At 41.3% G+C, this 18,916-nt stretch overlaps 1 protein-coding gene across 1 annotated transcript; it reads right to left on the reverse strand.

Annotated features, from left to right (window-relative positions):
* Positions 1-1,506: 1,506 nt before the first annotated feature.
* On the reverse strand, positions 1,507-18,092 carry FBXO33 (F-box protein 33). The gene is made up of 4 exons (XM_066188471.1): positions 17,581-18,092; positions 11,084-11,194; positions 7,461-8,146; positions 1,507-3,492 (listed from the first exon to the last, which is right to left on the reverse strand). The coding sequence occupies exons 1-4, from the start codon at positions 18,090-18,092 to the stop codon at positions 3,221-3,223; spliced, it is 1,581 nt and encodes a 526-aa protein (XP_066044568.1). The 3' UTR covers positions 1,507-3,220.
* Positions 18,093-18,916: the final 824 nt, after the last annotated feature.

Consider the following 18,916-nt stretch of genomic DNA (forward strand, 5'->3'; position numbering starts at 1 on the left):
GATTTCTGCTGAAAATACAGGCAGAGAACAAACCCCACTTCTATCTGTTCCTAAGACAGGAGAAGAATCGGGTGCATTTCTCCAGTACTGCTTAAGGTATGGCTTTCACCACACACTCCTGCTTTACTGGACGCCCTAGAATTTCCAAGATAGAAAGATTCTAGCCATCTATTTTAATATTCCCTGAACACAAGCCACACCCAGTGAAGTAGACTGCAGGCTGTATTGAAAAGGATCAGACCTGGAGCACTCTAACAATGGACAGCCACTGCTAAGAGCCAGCGCCTGCTGCAACTGCAGCGAGTGAAAGGGCTGCACATCTCTCCACTGTAGTCAAGTGGGCTACTTCCCCTGCTCCTCATCTTATCTTTCAAGAGTAAGTTAATTAAAACAGTTAATTAAAAGTAGATAATACGTTAGACCAAACAGATTAAAAACACATTTATACAACAGAAAGGCAAACAGGTTACTTCCCAACTCTGTAAAGTAAGGCTGTTACCCATAAAATGCAGTAGTTTGCAGAGAGAAAATCACCATTCTGTGACTGTTTAAACCAGAGGACACAGAATTTGCTTTGTTTCTGACTTTTTCTGGGTGACTTCCTGAAATCTTGCACCCTTCACAACTAAACTTCAGGTTCAGATGCTGCTGAGCAATCACCATCAGATTTATCTGCTACATAAACCTCCCTCCTGAGGCCAAGCCCTAAAAGGCACTGAGACAAGTCTCAATATTTCATTTTACTGGAAAGCGAAAAGCTGTAACTGTATTTACCTTACTACCTACAGCACCTCTTCAGCATGTTGGCAAATGATCTTGCTTACCAAATCTGGAAGATCTAGGAAAGTGCTTGAACGAGCAGTACAATTTTCACACTTGGCAGCAGTTTGGGCTATGGTAACATGGCAGTTGAGAAGCCCGAATCAAGTCTGTGCTTGGCACGCACACACTGACCAGCCACTCTGCCAAGCCTCACAGCACAGTCAGCCACTGCAGGGCACAGCAGCTCTTCAACAGCTGACCAGACATCTGCAGCTTTCATTCCGAAGGCACAGCTGTGTACTCTGAGCACGGATAAAACTTCAAACCGAAGCGTTGCAGGTATTCATAATCTATTTAATAGTGGGACACCAAAGAAGTACTACACATTTTTCTTGAGCACATTAGATTTTGATTTAAGCGATTGCAATTGATGCAGTAATTTCTCAAAAATAGTCTTCTATAATGCTACAATCCACAGTTTACTGTATCAGTCTAATAGGTCATATAATGATATACTGTTTGTGCTAACTGGTCTGATCTTTAGCAAAGCATCCTTCCCATTCCTCCACCACCCCAAAAATGTTGACAAAATTCAGCCAAATTAAAAAAAATCGTGACTTATTTTAGATTTTCTGCTGACCTAAACACAATGGGAGCTACTAGTTATACACATCTTATGAACGATGTTGCATTTTAATTCTAAAAATCTTCATGCTAATAACAATAAAGTATTTTATACAGCAATCAATTTTTAATGCTTTATTCGTTGATTAAAAGAATATAACATTTAACATAAACCATACAACATCAGTCATCAAGTCAAACATTCAGCTGGTTTCCTTACATTTTCTGTCAGGAGTTTTTTTTTAATCTGATCACATTTGTAAGATAAAATCTCACCACATCTGGCATATACACACACTGTGCCAGTGGATTCACTCTACTGATGTACATATAAAATCCGCATGGTATGTGCTCACTGGAGACAAAACAGCGCACACCTGTCAAAAGGTCATTTTAATATAAGATGGTAAAACCATTTGTAAAACACATATAAACTTTTTCCATAAATAGAATCATATCTGGACATCTGTTGCATAAATTGTGTTTTCCAAAGCTTACAATATAGCAGCCAGGTCTCAGCACTGCTGGGCACCCACGTTGGCCACTTACTTTATTATTGCAGACTGTCCTTTAAACATTAAATGCACAACATTCGTACCACTTAAAACTGGGGTCAGGTGGAAGTCTCACAGAGACCACGTCTGTACCGCGGTTGCCCTGAAACAGTTACATCGGCTTCTAAAGCCTCTCAGATATAACAAGATTTTAAAACATACTTCATGGAATGTTCTTCATGCATCATAGCAGCTCATACCTGTGATAGAACAAGCTTTGTATTTGTTTCCTTTCCTTCCTTTACATTCACTATTCACAGTGAAACAGGTGCATGTTTGTTAAGAGTTCTGAGGTTGCTGACTGAGCCACAGCACAGCTGTGTACCACAGGTCGAAATTCGACCTTATATATTACAATCTAGCAGTATCTGGCTGGCCAAAAGTTGGCCTACCCCTGCCAGCATGTGGGCACTTCTTCGTTTTTAATCTATTCTTTGGCAGCTGACACAGGCGCTGACAGAGAAAATCCAGTGACTTGGTTCTTAGGGATTTCACGACTAATGTTTGTTTGCAGGTGTAGACCTTTGTACTGAAATCTTCACTGTTATGCGTTTACCTCACCGGAGTGCACATTTCTTGCTTTCTCCTTTTAAACTTTGGCCCAAAGCTAACTTTTAAGGAAGATGACAGAACATGAGAACAAACAAGGAAGAGTCTGCAAAGAATCCAAAAGACTACAGCTTTATGGAGTGAATCTGTAAGTGCAGGAACCTGAACGCTAGTGTTTCACACCGCCGCTTAGCAGCTAAGGAAAGCCGAGAATGGAGTTAAGCCATGCTGCAGAATCCGCACGTGAAATCAAGCAAGGTAAGAGTCTTAGAGTGAATAGCCCTGGATAGGCTTCTCGTCCCTTAAGCCTCTTAAGTAGCATGCTACTGGATTAAGCATACAATGACAGCATAGAAATCCACTGGGCTATGGATATGGGTATTAAAAACAGTTGGCTCCCAAGCACAGGACTCCAATATAATAGCAAAATAATTCAAAATGCAGTTACTCAATTAAAGTAAAGTTAGCCGGCAACCTCAGACAGCCTTTGGCTGTATCTTTGCAAGGTTTGGTAGACGAGTCCATTAACCGTGAAAACCCTAAACACTGCCACTTTCAGCTTCTAAACCAATACCCGACTACGTTCTTTGATCAAGAAGTAGAATACACATATATAATTCTATATAGCTAATACTGATTAAACACAGCACAAAAGGAGTTAATTCACACTACCGAAAAAACATAATAGGACCCTACTTGCATATGTAACCACAGGAATTGTAAATAAGGGGCTAAATGCCTTCACTGAAGCTTTGCATCTCCCTGTAAAAGTGACGGGTTGGCTCAGTGAAGACACTGAGCAGCTCTATGTCCATGACGGCGTGCCAAGGGCGACCCAATCCGAGAGATACTTGCTCAATGAAATTGTGTACTGGATCCACATCCTGATCAGCCAGTTCTCCTTGGTCAAATTCAATGCTTTCTTCTGTGACTTCCAGTACTTTCAGGTCAGAGCCACGAAGACGAGCAATTGCTATAAGATTATGAGCCCAGACTGTGTAACCTATGGGGAAAGAAAAACAAAGTCGCTCAGTTATTTTCCTACAGGGCATTTTCTTACTCTAGTACTTAATACCAGACCATCCCAAAATCTCTCCCAACCTATTCTGTCATGTTCCATCTGGAAGAATTCCCCTAGGGCATGGTGGGGGCTTTCTGGTTTCAAGTAGTGAAACCCCCATTTTACACTCTGAATAAGAAAGTATAAAAATATTTCAGATAGTTTCATCGAGCTTTTCTACATTTTTTTTTTCTCCTACTTGCAGAGCAGTGGACTACTCTAAATTTATATATAAAATTTCAAACCTCCTGTAATCTACTCTGTAATAAAATTAGAATGAAAAAAGTGACTTATCAATTAACTGAATGCATAAAAGGACTGCTTTAAAACTCTGCTTATGCTAGAAAAAAAAAATTTGCTTTCATTGCTTTAGAAAGTAGACTTATTAAAAAAAAAACCAAGCCACCACCAAGCAAACACAAAGTCAGCATACACACACACACATATATATATATAAAATAAACTACTTGCATCCTGTTATTCAGATAATATATAATTACAAAGCTTCCCTCTCTTCACACTATATATTAGCATTCCTCTTTAAAAACTCCTACTCCCTAGTCACCTGTAAGCTTTCTGTGCCCTGGCTAAGAGAAATGCAAAGTCCCTTCCTACTCAGATGCAAACCACAGATGGTCTGGGAACTTCCCTTTTGGGGAGCTCTGCCAAATCCACGCTTCCACTGCAAAGGCAAGACTCATTTCTGCCTTCATCATCATTCTCGCAGGTGCTAAGCTTCTTGGTGAGATGCCCAAGTAGATTCCAAGTAAAGCTGCAGTCTGCACAATATTTGAACTGGGAAAGCCAAACTGCTGAGAAGTAAAAGCTAACTGTGGTTTGGTCTTCCAACAATGTAGTTAACATGCTCTACACCATAATGTATCAAAAATAAAATAGATAGTCAGAGAATGAAGAAAAGATGTCAAAGTAATGAAGAAAAGAAGATTCTGTTCTGTTTCCTTTCACTTTTTTTTTATTGTGTCTCTGGAAATATGTTGGTTAGCGTAGGTTTTCAATGAAGAAGCCTGCACACATCTGTAAGGTTCATTTCTGGTATATTAACCATTAGGAATGCATGAGTTCTCACAATCTTCATCTGCTGGATACTTCACCTCCAACACAACTGTCCACAGAAGATGAAACTTTCTTAATTCAGGCAGCTTAATTCATTGTCCCTTCATTAACAGGGTCATTGAACTCAGTGGAAAATTCCTCCCTGCATGATGACACACTCCTGTCAGGACATGAAGGAGCTCACACCACCTTCTAGTTACCTTGACTGTAAAGGGACTGAACAAAGAAATCCTTGAAAGCAAGTGCAAGAATAAAGGGGGAAAAAAAAAAAAGCCCTGCACCCCAAACCCCTTTACCATCATGTGGTCGTGTATATGTGGCTTTTACTGTAACCTTTTATGGTGAGATCCTCTGTGCACTAGAACAATAATCTTATTCCCAACTTAGTCTCATTTTAAATTAACTCTCCTTTCAAAAGTTCTGCCTGAAATTTCCCTGTGACCTCCCAGCTGCCAAAAAGTCTCTGTCCAGCTAAGTATTCAGAGGTATGAGGAAATGATCACTTCATTACTGGTATCACTGAACAACAAATTTACCATGAGCACAATGTAATTTGTTCCTCCTTGCTAGCAAAAATTTCAACTTTAGTTTTGCTCATGAAAAGAATAAAACTTCACCAGTATGTTTATAACACAAAGTCATAAAAATCCATGTGGAAGTATCCTTCCCTTAAGGAGGAAGAAAAAACAAAAAAAGGCCTTTGTTCTCACAGATGGACCATGCTTTGTATTCACAGTGCCAGATCATACCACTAACAAGTGTCCTGTCTCCATCTCATCCCAAATGGCCACACACTCTTCACACCCTTTCTTCATTCTGCAAGAATGTATAGAACATCTGCCATCCTCCGGCTCCTGGACATGCTGCCTTGGTGGAAAGACGATGACTTCCCACAAACGACAATCTCGAGGCAGCCCATATAAAGTATCCTTAGCATATGTTTTCCCCTTCCTCTTCCCAAAACTAGAAGTAAATCAAAGCTTTTTCAAAAGCAAACTAATACCAGAAGAGGAAACATACACAAACACACGCAAAAGCCTGAGAGGCAGTGGAAACTGAAGAATAACCACTCTGGGAGACAGAAGAAGAAACTTGAGCACTTGAAGCAAGTTATGGCACCTTCAACAAAACCACCTTCTTTTCCTGAAGGAAACTTCACAGTATATGAGAAGTGGAGCCAGAAAACATTATATGGTAAACCTCAGGGAATACAAGCACGAGGCTAAGATGCTGTACTGAGGCATCACAGCATTCTGGGTATTTCTTCCTAACAGTGTTCCATCTACAGTTACTACTCTCCAAGAATGATGCTTATGGTGTAGTACTACAGAAGTTATGTCCACAGCTTAGAAAAGATCAGGAGGCATTTATAAGCAGCTTGGCTAGCTTCTGCTGCAAGGAGGGGGAAAAGAAGGGTGAAGAATGTGAATCCCAATATAACAGCGAGGTGATATTTGGGCATTTTCTCATCCAGGCAGACACAGCATCTCTCCAAAGAAAGGTGATGTAGCAACAACCGTTTGCTAGACAGAAGCGTAAAGGACAGAGGACATTTGCTTTCCCAGTGCTCTGCACAGACTAATAGTTTCTACTGAATAGATACATGCTGATATTAAATGACACTTATACTGGCTTATGTTCAGATGTTTCACTAGCTTTTAAAGTTAGATAATATATTAGAGGACTTTTCTGTAGCAGGAGGATAATTTAAGGTAACACAAATTTAAATTTTTTTAGAGGTCCTCAGACATGTATCCAAATTTTAGAAGAAACTGCTAAAATCCACACATAGACTGATAGTCATGTACCAGTACCCAAAATCTGTCTCACCTGGAAGCTATTAAGGAGAGACAGCTGAACTGATCATGCCTCCCCTACCCCCAGCAATGATTTTTCCAGTAAAAGACCATGGGGGGAAAAAAAAAAGCCAATACAGCAGGACCTTCTGACTTCAACCAATGGAAATCTGAATGTCCACCTCCTGCTGCTGAAGGTCTCCTGTTTGTATGAACAACTGGAGATTTACTCCCCCAAGCAGTCTGAGGAAACACACTTATTCTTATGCAACACAATACAGTCATTGCTTAACTCCTTCATGCATCAGCAAACCTGGTCTTGGTAAGCTGATTCCAGCACAAATTAAAAAACATTATTCTGCATTATTTCAGTTTCAGGTGCCTTAAAATTTGCCAGACTGCTCTAACTTCTACCACCAAGTGTTCTATTGTTGACAGAGCTGAATAAATTCTAAAAGTTATTTGCTACTATACGGCAAATAAATAGGTGGAATAAACCTAGCTCTGGTATTACTGGTGAAACCAACACACTCAGTGAGGCAAACCCTTTCACATATTTTTCAGCCTTCATCTGCTGGTAGTCTTACGAAATTGGTAACAAATTTCTTCTTCTCAGCTTTGGAGCACTTAACTTGTGTTATTTACAAACAGGAAGCAAAATCATCTAATCTTGCCAGCATATGAGCTCACAGAAAAACAGCAAATGTTTTCAGTTCACATACACATAACCAGTCACTTATTGGAACTTGCACCATGCAGACCACTTGTAGGATAAGCCTTCTGGGAATGCTCGCTTCTCAGGTTATCCTCATTTCTGTGAGGAGGTTAATAAAATCCTATGTGACTTCTCAATAGAAGTTAGTAAGATACTAGCATATTTAAAACTCATATAAATAAACACCTTCAACAACAACTGCACGCATAGCAATGGCGCAGCAGCCTTTAGAATAACATGCCACTAAAACACACTATGATTAGAAAGGCTGAAGGCTTGTAAGCATTTAAAAGTCACATACTATGCCTTTGCAATGTGTTACCTACCATGAACAGCAAGGAGAGACAATCTTGTGCACCTCCAGGCTAATAAGACAAGTGGATCTTCATTCCGGTTGTCACTGAGATCTGGGAAGGCAGACATATCTATCACATCATTCATTAGTATAAAATGAGTGAGGAACTTGTCATACTGCCTGGATATGAGGTCAACAACAGCCCCTGAAACACAAGTGACATAGCTGTCAAAGTGAATCCTCTCTAGCGGGATACTGGGCTTAAGAATCCTTAACATATCATCACTCTTGACATCAAAAGCCATTATATAGACCCGAAGATTAGTGCTGTTACGAGTCAGCGCCTGCCAATTCTCATCTTTTGGCATATTGTCCAATGACTTGTGCATAATGGAAACACTGTGGACCAGGAGGGACAGTCGATGCAAAGGCACATGGTTGCTGTCAGCCAGGACTCTTGCCATCTCAGCTGTAAAATCACAGAAATCCAAAGCCAGCGAACGCAGATTCACAAAGCGCTCCAATTCAACCGCAGTGATAAGAGTGGTATTACCAGGGATGTGGTTGTCCAAAAGGCTCAGATGTTCCATGGTGTTGGCTATGGGGTTTGATAAGGAGGACAATGATGTGGGAGTTACTATTTGCAGCATTAACCCACAAGACAGCCATTTCAATTGCCTGCTATTGCCTAGTATCTCTTCAAACAGTTGTTGGATTCTGTAAGTAAACAAAACAGACAATGATCCTATTAAACATGGTTTAGTCTTACCAATGGCGTACCATTCCATTTTTTTAATTCAAGAATTATTCTTCCTTCTGAAGAATATTCTTATTAATAATAATTATTCTTATTCTTCAGGAAGATGCTACTATTATAGATCTTGTGAACTGCAACCTGACTGCAGACCTCTCAGAGCATTTTAACATCCACTGCACTTAAAAGGTCAAAATCGTAAACTAAAAGAAATATGTACTTTGTCTGTCAAAAACAGTGACACACTATGAACCTTCACTTCATGTATTTTCCAGCATGTATTTAACACCCTCCTACATACATTTTAAGGTTATGCAAATAAGAAAACCTGTAATGCTTTTCAAATGCAGCTCTTGTTTTTAAAAACAGCTTTTTGTATTTCCTGACTTCTCCAGAACTGCAAATTTAGTATGGAAAAAGAGTAATTTTCAATGCAAGGTGGAAGAAACTTAATTTTGAGATTAAGTTAGAATGATGTGAAATTACCTGTTTGATCTGTTCATTAAAAGGTAAAGAACAAACATACAAGAAGATTCTTTAAATAACTCCAAACATACAACTATCTGGATTTTCAAGTGCCAACAGGTTCATGTTTTAGCAAAACGACTTGGACTCAGTAACACTTCAATCTCAAATTATCAGTGCCAAATTATTATGAATTTATTCTGATGCATCCACCTCTCCTACCCTTTTTTTTTAGTGAATATATGTTCTTTACCTTATTTTGTTCAAGAAGGCAACACAACTATTTTAAATTTTCAATATTAAATTCAAATAGTACAGTCACACTCTAAACATTTTCTCCATATAAGTATTTTTCCAGTCTTCATTCCAAAGCTGTAAAGGCCCAAAAGAGTCCTCCTGCCCAAATGACAAGTATTCTTTTAGCATATTAGACACACGTGTAGGTAAGTATTTGATCTCAAGCCCTGGTCAGCATTACAGAGAAACAGTTGAGCCAGGCTATGACAGTCCCATAAAACATCAAGAAATAAGATCCAGTAAAAAAATAGCAGAAATTTTTGTTCTCCAAATCAGGTAATGGTTTTGCATAGAACACTTCTTCTTTTATTGCTATGAAGATCTGTATACTTTATACATCTAAGCAAGAAAATATTACAGAATTTTTATTCTCATCCACGTAAATTTAACAGAGATAATGTCCAGGCAAAATTAAAGGTTTAGGCCAGTATCCAGACTGACAGCATAGAACCACTAGCACCTTAAGGTGATAGAACAAGGAAAGCACATAGGGATATTTATCAAGTATCTCTCTAGTTCCCAAAACTTTGTAACTCAGTTCTGGGCAGAGGAGGCTTTATGCATTTCACAACTCTCAAGAGACTTCACTTCTACAAATTCATCCAGGCTCCTCCCTTAGCGGAGCAAGCATTTAACAAGCATAACACCCAATAATAAAGAACTCTGCAGTGTGATTACCCCCTCTTCTTGCTTGCTCTGGACCTGTCACCTACTACCTTTGATGCCCCATAACCCTTCTGTTGTAATGAAGTTAAAAGATCAGTCCTCATTCATCCTCTCTCTTGGCAAATCCTTACTCATCCCCTCCCTTGCCCATATGTGCTTTCTTCCTTCTCCTGTGAAGGTACTAGGTTTGCAAGGCCTGACTTCACCCAAGTGGAAAAGTTGGTGTGGCTACTGTATTTATTTTACACCTCCATTTCCAAGGTTTTGCCTAGGATAGTCATCAGGTAAAAAGACTTCAATATTTCCAGATTTCTCCAAACATCTTATTTTAAATTGAGGACTCGCAACTGTGAGACAAACGAAACAGTTTTAAACAACAGGTAAGAACCACAGACAGTGTAATTTTCTATTTTATTCCTAAATTCATTTAGAGTTAAGATGAACCTTATTTGATCCCGGCAATGTTTGTTTCATAATTATTCCTGTCAATGCTTAAACTGAAGGCAGATTATCTCACATCCCCTAAGATTCTACCACAGCAATCTCAAATTTCTTCCAAAGACTCTTCCCTCCCCCATACACATCCACAAAAGGTTCTGTAATGCTTGCAGCAATGGTAGGATTTATTTTGTAATAGCCCAGGTAATCCATCTTAATAGTGCTTTTAATATTTTACAGAACTATTGAAGAAAAAGCAATTTTAAGGTGAGTACTACCATCTATATGCCTCACTACACTAAAAATCTGTTTACATTGTGGTTCTCATACGCCTTAAACATCTGAGCTTAGAAGAATACTGTTTCAGTACCTGCAAAATTTAATAAAAAGAAATATGACACAGAACTCTGCTGCTCTAGGGTAGCTTTTCTCCCCAGTGGGAACTGCAGTAAGAAACTTTTTAAAAGAGAGCGGATGATTTAATGCAATCTGCACATCAACTTTTTAGTGCAAGCACCAAAGTATTTATCCAAGTATTTAGATTTGTCCTGATAGTTTTCTTAGGACCTACAGTTCATTAGACTTTCTCCAGTTCTTAGCCTTTCAAGCAAATTTGAAAGAGAACATAAACACAAACGTGTTTTCAACTCTTGTGAAATACAACAGATTACTTCCTTTTCTAATTTTTTTCATGTACAGCAATAGTAAGAGGTGCTCATAACAGCCCCCCCTCCCTCCTCCCCTTTTGTGACAGTAACATAATATTGTTTCTAGAACACAATGAAAAGAGGAAAAGAAAGGATTCTCACCCTGCTGAGAACAGAGGGGAAAAAAAAAACCCAACAAAAATACAACAGCCACAAAACCAGACTACTTCATGTAAATAGCAGGAGCAATAATTTAGATTTTTATTAAAAAACTTAAAAGCTTTTCAGTCATGTATTTAAGGAATTTCTGTGTTCAGTTATATATTTTGATTATTTGCATTATTGTTATTATTATTCTGTATTTGATAATTTACAAATATAACTTACTGCTTAATCTTCTTGCCATCAGGGTCAACTTTTCCAAGGTAGGAATTTGATATAGTTCCATGTTGCTGCAGAATGCTTATATCCCCAAAGAGACTTAACTTCTGGAGGTTCCTAGGAAACAACAAAATAAAAAGCAATCTGTACACAAAACTAAAATGGTGTGGGAAATCATTCTGGATAAGACAAATGCAGGCTACAACCCCATTATTACACCGAACATACAGCCTGTGTTGGGAAACTTACTACTGTCCCGGAATGCAGGCACATATGGAACTACAGAAAATGAGACTGAAGTATAAAGGGGAAGAGGACTACACAAACTGCTGAAACCAGCTCTAAGAGCAAATACTGCTTTTCAGTCAGCACAGGAGTACTTTCAGCAGGCCTGGAGCACCACAAAGAAAACTTACAAGTAGTTTCATGCAATTTTTAATCATTGGAACATGTGTGCTAAGTGTCACAGATGAAAACATCAAATACTTATTCCTTAAACATTTAACACTGCACTTAATGCCCAAGTAGAACACAAGCACAAACAGCCCTGCCTGAGCACTTACATCAGCTGGGTTACAAACGGGAGCCCACGCCTGCCTCACTCAAGGCATCACAAACCTCAGACAGGAAAAGCAAAAGCTCCCCACACCCTGATCAGTGTCTAATTTCTGTTATAACAAAGAAGGGAAAGCTCTTCTAATATTACCCATCAGTAAGGGATAATGGTCCACCATGACATATGATTTTAACTTTAAGAAGGGATACCTAAAAAGAAGTGAAAGAAGAACCTCTGAGTTGATGCTGAACATGACACAGTGCACTAGACAGTCACTTTTCCTTTCCCTACTTCAGTTTCCTGACTTGCGTCTTTTCTACTCCTAAAACAGATCAAGAAAGAGAAATGCAAACAACTGCAGTTTTAAAGTAGCTGTGTAGATTTTACTATTATTATTTTTGTAGCTGACTTTTGGGTCAATGTTGCTTTTATCTATATATGCCGTAAATTAGATTTACTCCTAACATGGAAGGGCTAGTCTGCAATTGATAATTAACAAGACAGAAACTCCAGTTTCACCACAAATGGACACAGAAATTAAATTAATCCTAAACAGTAGATGCCAATTAACCTGCAGCTCACAATTACGTGAGTTACCATAAATCCTTATTTCTTCTGGCTCTCAAAGCATATGCTAGTATTTCAAATCAGCCTTGAGGAAAATGCAATATGATTACCATGCTCAAAGCATAGGGAAGCTCTGGTACAGTTCACTACCTCCACAGTACAACCTGATATTCTACTAAGTGGAGAGGGGAAGAAAAAAAGGATTAGTAGCCAAATTTTACATTTTTTAGGAGGTATGAGTTGTGGTCTACAATTGTTATCTACCATAAATCATAATTTACCTGTTTTGAAGTTCCTGTATTCAAAAACAGCACACCGCCTGAAATCTACCTACTGTTGCAACTGCTACTTTTTTTTCTACAGGAGAACAACAACTTAAGAGCAAGATCCACACGCTTCATATAAAGTCTGAGAAATACTGGAGTCAAATTACCTAAAATTTACAACTGTCTCTGAAATTCTAACCATTTAATATTTCATATTTTAAATACAGGCATGTTGTACTGATGATACACTAAAATAAACTGAGCCTTAAAATATGATCAATATTCTACAAATCTCACTAAGAGGTTGCCTGATCATACTGAAGAATAAGCTTGGCAGGGAAACCTAAAACACTGGCACATCCAACTGAGAGTATTTTGGGCTCTTTTTTCCTCAAAAGCTGTAAGAAATAGTCTGGTATGACAAGGCAGTAGCAGAAACCTCTACCTGGTGTGAAAAGTATTGTTCACAGCCAATGCTATATATAAGCCTTTCTCTTTTGATCTTGGTGACTTATTTGTGAGACTCAAGAGCCAAAATGCAGTCTTCAGAACAGTTTTGAATCACCTGCATATTCACATCAAACACAGGTCTTGGTTTGTGCCACTCACGCCACCAGCCAATGCTACAGTAGGATGTAGGCAGACATTAAGAGGACCACCAAAGTACAGGACACATGGAACACTAATTAGTAGCACCCCACACATTTTTCTTTATCTTTTTGACTGCCATTTCATGCAGTACAGAGACAACAGAAAAGTTCTCTGCCTGAAAACTTAACCAATGACAATGTCCATTTATTTTTCCATTCACAGCACAGTTATTACAATCAACAAATCTGATCACGGTTCAACACAATGTTAGATTTTTGCTACTATTTGCAGTGTTATAGAACTCCATGACATTCAGCTCACTGCTCATCTTTATTTCAGAGAGTCAGTAAAGTGACCGCTTTTAAAATAAAATTATTCAGAAGTTACTTATCTTTTGCTAAAAGTTATAATGGAATCTTAATCCTGTGTAGTATCCATACATACAGCTGCGGAAAAACTTATATTTTGGAAGGATTTCTAAAACATTTATTTTCCACTAGCTCAAAAAGCATACTAGAAATAATCAGCTTCTTACTAGGCTCCATCTTCAGTTTTGGTTGGTCTTTTTAAATACCCAATTAAAAAAAGCACAAAGTGTCCTTGCTTACATTCAAGGCAAAGCAAGAAGTAAGGCACATATTGTATTACTTTACTGGTTTCAGCTGCCTGTTCCGACTGAAAACAGTCATCAGGAAACATTGAAAACAGCTGCAGTCTACTGTTTTTACCAATTTTTGGTAACTCCAAGAGATACCATACTTCAGCAAGATACCACAGTTTTATAGTAATCTGCATTTTTGTTTCCATAGCAAAGATCAAACAAGTGACACAATTTAACATGCTGCAGAGGAAAAGAGGGGGGAGTTTGTGTGTCACTACTTTCCTATCTTCCTTTGGAAGCAAGGAAGGCAGAGTAGAGGAGACAATACTTTGGTATCTTAGAGTTACATAAAAGAACAAGATTTTCCTACTGAATGATCACCAGGTGCTTATTAGCTGTTGTACACACATAAGTGGAAAAAAAGTTCGTTGCACTCCCATCCTGCCTTCTAGAACTTAGTTTTGGAAGATCGGTTCGAGAAGGTGCAGCTCATGAAGATTTAAGTCACACCATGCCCACCCACACCCTTTTTCTCAGTATTAAGGAGAACAGCAGCTTTTAAACAGTTACACGCTTTGTTATTTCGCTACATTTGCTGTCATAAACATAAAAGCTTATGGAAAAAGCTTCAGATCACTATAAACGCTACTTTAGTACCTTTTAATTAAATAAATTGCAGATTTTTAGAGCTCATCAAGGTCCCAATGCTATTAGTCCCAATATTTTGGGAGTAGTATGCTACCACCCACAAAATAACTTGAGCTCTGCTTCAAATAGAGACAGACCTTGAACATACCTTTTTGGATAATAACTGGCTGGCAGCATGAATACTTATCAAAAAAAGCCCAGTTGTTTTTAAAACAAGTTGTAGACAAGTTGTTATTTTCTTAATTCCATCAGAACTAGCAAAGGTCGCTCCAGAATATTTTTCTAGAGACTTAACACACAGATTTGCTTAGAAACTCACAATTTTATGTTGTACAGAAAATGCTCTTAGTAGCAAAACCACACATCATTCTCCTCTAGCCAAGAGAGCATTTAGAAATTTCATTACTTTTAGTAATTACTTTTCTTAGGTCCTGCAGTATTGTAAATCCTCAAGGAAATCTGTAGCCATTTAAAGTACATGATTTTTCTTGCAAGGAGGAAGGTTGCTACTCCACTGCTTAATAATATATTTAAAATCCCAAAACAACATTACACAGTTAAGAAACAGCATCACGAAGGCGGATTTCTTCCTTTTCAGTTCTGAAGTGTAAGATGGAATGTTTTTTGAACTTATCTGCCAAAAAGCTATCATAAGGGCTGGCAGGAGTTATGAAAGACTGTCCTGTTCTAAACTTAATTCCAAAAGGAATGCATTTACAGTGATTCAGCCACTGGAGAAGTTAAAAATTTCCATTTCCATTATTTTGGAAATTACAATAGGTATCTTGTGTAGAGTGAAATACAGTGAAAACAAGAAAGAATTATTAATAGTCCTTGAGTTACAGACAAATAAACAGAAGCAGAGAAATTAATTAATTATGGACTGTAGTCCCTCCTTAGACAAAATTAAGCATCAGGCAGGTGACAATGCCTCTGGTTTAGACATTAGGTGGTCACAGTAAGAACCAAGCAGCAATTTGACACATGTCAATACGCCTTCTCACCTCTTTTCAATCTCAAAAGTCTCCTTAAAGAACTAAAACTCAGCGTTCTACCTGAAAACTAATCAGTTACAGGTAGTTACTTTGCAAGGAAAAAAAAAAACCCCAAACCTTCAAACATCAAAACAAACTAAAAACTTAGTCTGTTCAAAGGAAAAAAAAAAACTAGTCTGAAAGCAAAACTGAAAAAAGGTCAAGTGCTTAATGCAAATTATGCCACTCTTCCCCCAATATTTTAAATGCTCATTAAAAAACGCCTGCGGTAATAACCAGGTACCCTGTGTTTCCCAGTCATGCATCATTCATTTCAAACCAAAAGAGCAGCATAAAAATGATTTAGAGACAGCAGGAAAGCACAGCAATGCAAAATCCTATCAAATTTGGCAGCTCTCGATCCCTGTCTTACCACCAAAATGATCTACCAGAGAACAGGCACCGAAGAAACAACTAGTTCTGCACAGTATTTCACTGCAGTCCTGAGTCACACTGTGCACACAGAATCTGTAAAGTGAACTTCAGAAAGCAAGTGTCCTTGTACAGATTTCAGATAAGGCCATGGAGAACTTTTCAAAAGAAAAAGTGTATCAAAAGCCTTCTCACATCGCAGTTAATTTTGACAGCCTGGTATTTCAGTGAGGAAAAGAAAAAAAGAAACAATTTAGTTTTCTAACAACACCCCCATGCAGCAGCTCCTGTAGATACTATTTATTTGAAAATTCCAAGCCCAGTCATATTTGTCCCAGATCAGACAATCCCCACAATCACTTCAACATTTTTTTTCCTTTTATAACACTAGCTGGACTTCCCGCAGATTCAACAGTTAAGTGAAAGCTCCTGAAATGCAAGAGAAGACCAATCGAGACAGATGATCATGATTCGCACACCAAGGATTCACAGGGCAAGCAATAAATGAAGATAAAGGTGAGCTGGGACTAAGGAGCTGTTTTCTGAAGTGACGTCTGTAACTCGCAGCCATGGCAGCTGCAGCACAGGAAGTACCTGCTGGGCGCAACAGAGCAGAGGAACTGAAAGTGGGAATTCACACACCACATTTGCATTCATCTCAAACCAACGAGGAATTGCATTTAAAGTCCTCTTGCTACAATTCAAAATAAAGACACAAGGAAGGCCTCAAGCTACTCCCTCATATCTCTGGAATCAAAGGGGGCGGTAACAAGATCATGACTCAGTTGCAGGCAGCTTTCTAAAGGCCATCCACAAGGTTTAATTCATCCTAAAGATGCCCTGAAACACTTGCATCTTTTTTTTTTTGTTCCCATGATTGGTGAAACTATATGCGCACAGACGGGAAGTAATATTAACTATTTCCTATCCTAAAACCTACATGGCTTTCCAAACTCATCACAACCTAACTGCAATATCCTTGCTTTCCTGTCTTATGTGCTGTCTAGAGGCCATATTTTAGGATATCTGGTTATTATCTTATTATCTCTATCACACCTACACACAGTGAAGTGAATGCACGTATTTTTGTGTTAAAGACCTCAAAGCTGAGAAAATTACCTAACCTGCCAAAGTAAGTGTGTGAAAAACACACTTTAAATACAAACCACAGAAAAAAAGATTTCTATCATTTAAATTCAATTAGGCCAAGAAAGTCCTACATGTGAACCTTTTTTTTTCAACAAACAAAAGAACATAAAACCTCCTCAAACCTCACATTAGCAGGTGAGAGCTGGCATGAAAGCTCAGCTTTTCTACAGCAAAAGACCTCATGGCTGGAAAGGTGAAGGCGTTTTATTGGGGCAGTAACACAGCGCGCCAGAGCTGTAATTTTAACTCCCCCTTACTAATTTCTCATGACATACTTTTGTTCAAGCATACACCAGTTCTAAAGTATGTCCGTAGTAAGACTTATTTTAAGTGAGAAAGCTGTCTTGTTATGCAGTAAATTCAAACTCCTGGCTCTCCCTTGCTCCGCTTGAGCTGTATTCCCCGCTTCCATCCGAAAGACGAAGAACTTTTTATTACTGCAGCTCTATCTGTTTTGCGTATCGACCTGCCGCTCGGCAACTGGATGTCCGAGCATTAATATTCCTCATCAAGCTACACTGCATGACAAAAATGTGGTCGTCTGAAGTGGCGCGTCCCCGTTTCTGCCCACCCCACAGACTCACAGAGCGGCTCCGAGCCCAGCCCCAGCACGAACCGGCCGGCGCCGGCTCGGGCGTTGTTTCCGCCCGCAGAAGCCGTCAGGACGGCTGGACCCGGCCCTGCGCGGCTCGGGGTTCCGTCCGCTCCCCCGGCGGTACCTGTTGTTGCGGACGCTGCTCAGGACGCACAGCACCAGCTCCAGGTAAGTCCTCAGCAGGTCGAGCCAGCGCGGGCTCAGCGGCGGCGGCGGCGCCTCCCCGTCCCCCGCCACCGCGGCGCCCTCGCCCGCCGCCGCCCCGCCGCCGCCGGTGGGGTAGTTGTCGGCGGCGAACTGTACGCGGAGCTCACGGACGAACCAGCCGCACTTGCGCATGAGGAACTCGAGGCGCGGGCGCTCGGCGGGCGAGACGCGGAGGCTGAGGCGGAGGCGCGGCCAGAGCGCCGGGTAGAAGAGGCACTCCCGCCAGTGCGAGCAGGCGGCCGAGGCCCGCAGCCGGTCGGGGGCCGCCAGGAAGGAGAAGATGTGGACCACCAGCTCGCTGGGCAGGGAGCCGGCGCCCACCGCCTCCCCGCACACCGACATCCCTGGCGCCGGCCCCAGCCCCGCGGCGGCGGCCCCGGGCGGCGGCCCCGGCCTGGCCTGCGGCTCCTGCGACACAAACAACAACATCAATGACACGGCGCGGGGGGGCGGGCGCCGGCCGGGACGCGCCTGCTGCCGGGACGCACCACCCGTGCCGCCGCCGGGGGGGGAAGCGGAGGGGCAGAGCGGCCTCTACCACTGCCCGGCACGGCCGGGAGAGGTGGGCTGGATCACCCAGCCCTGAGGGCACCGTGTGAAGGGAGATACCGGCGGCGCCGCGCTCTGTTTCTGCCGGGCGGCGAGAGCCGCCGAGGCGGGGGAAGAAAGGTTCACCCGCGGGGAAAATGGAACGTGCCGGCGGTGGACTGGGAGGCGGAGCCGGCGCGCCCGCCTCGCGGGGGACGTTGGCCGTTCACCCCCCCGTGCCCGCGGCGCGGCCCCCCCGCTCCCCGCCCCTCCGGCGGCTCCCAACGCAGTGCGGCGGAGGCTGCTGCCCGGGGCGCGGCCCGGGAACACATTCCCTGCGGGTTCCACAGTGGGAGCGCCGGCCGCTGCCGGGGGGCAGACGCGGGACGGCCCCCGCCGGCCGCGCCTGCCGCGAGCGCCCGGTGTTTAGGAAAACTTGGAAAGGGTGGTGATGTCTGGCGGCGGCGGCGCGGAGGCCCGTATGGGACCGCACGTACGCCTTTGAGCCAGCAAAATTACCTCAGCAGCATTCCTGCTGCTGCCGCGGGAAACGCGCTGAGTGCGCAGGAAAGGTGGAGCGCGGCAGAGTCCGACATGTGACAGAACCCGGTGCGAGCCTGGAGGGAGGCAGGAGAAAGTGCTCCAAATCTTAGTACTCTCAGTTCCTTAAATCTCACCCACTTTTATAACATCCGTGCCTACATCCACTGTAGGTGTGTAAAGGT

Source organism: Chamaea fasciata, unplaced genomic scaffold (assembly GCF_029207755.1).
Source record: "Chamaea fasciata isolate MVZ Bird 193981 ecotype frontalis unplaced genomic scaffold, bChaFas1.0.hap1 SCAF_7, whole genome shotgun sequence".
NCBI classification, from domain to species: Eukaryota; Metazoa; Chordata; class Aves; order Passeriformes; family Sylviidae; genus Chamaea; species Chamaea fasciata.

Bases quoted from the DNA above. Each gene is read 5' to 3' on its own strand.
- FBXO33 (XM_066188471.1), bottom strand. From the start codon at position 18,092: ATGTTGTTGTTTGTGTCGCAGGAGCCGCAGGCCAGGCCGGGGCCGCCG. The intron at 11,195-17,580 runs GTACCGCCGGGG...GTTGTTTCCTAG, and splicing joins AGCAGCGTCCGCAACAACAG to GAACCTCCAGAAGTTAAGTC. The intron at 8,147-11,083 runs GTAAGTTATATT...GTTTACTTACAG, and splicing joins GATGGCAAGAAGATTAAGCA to AATCCAACAACTGTTTGAAG.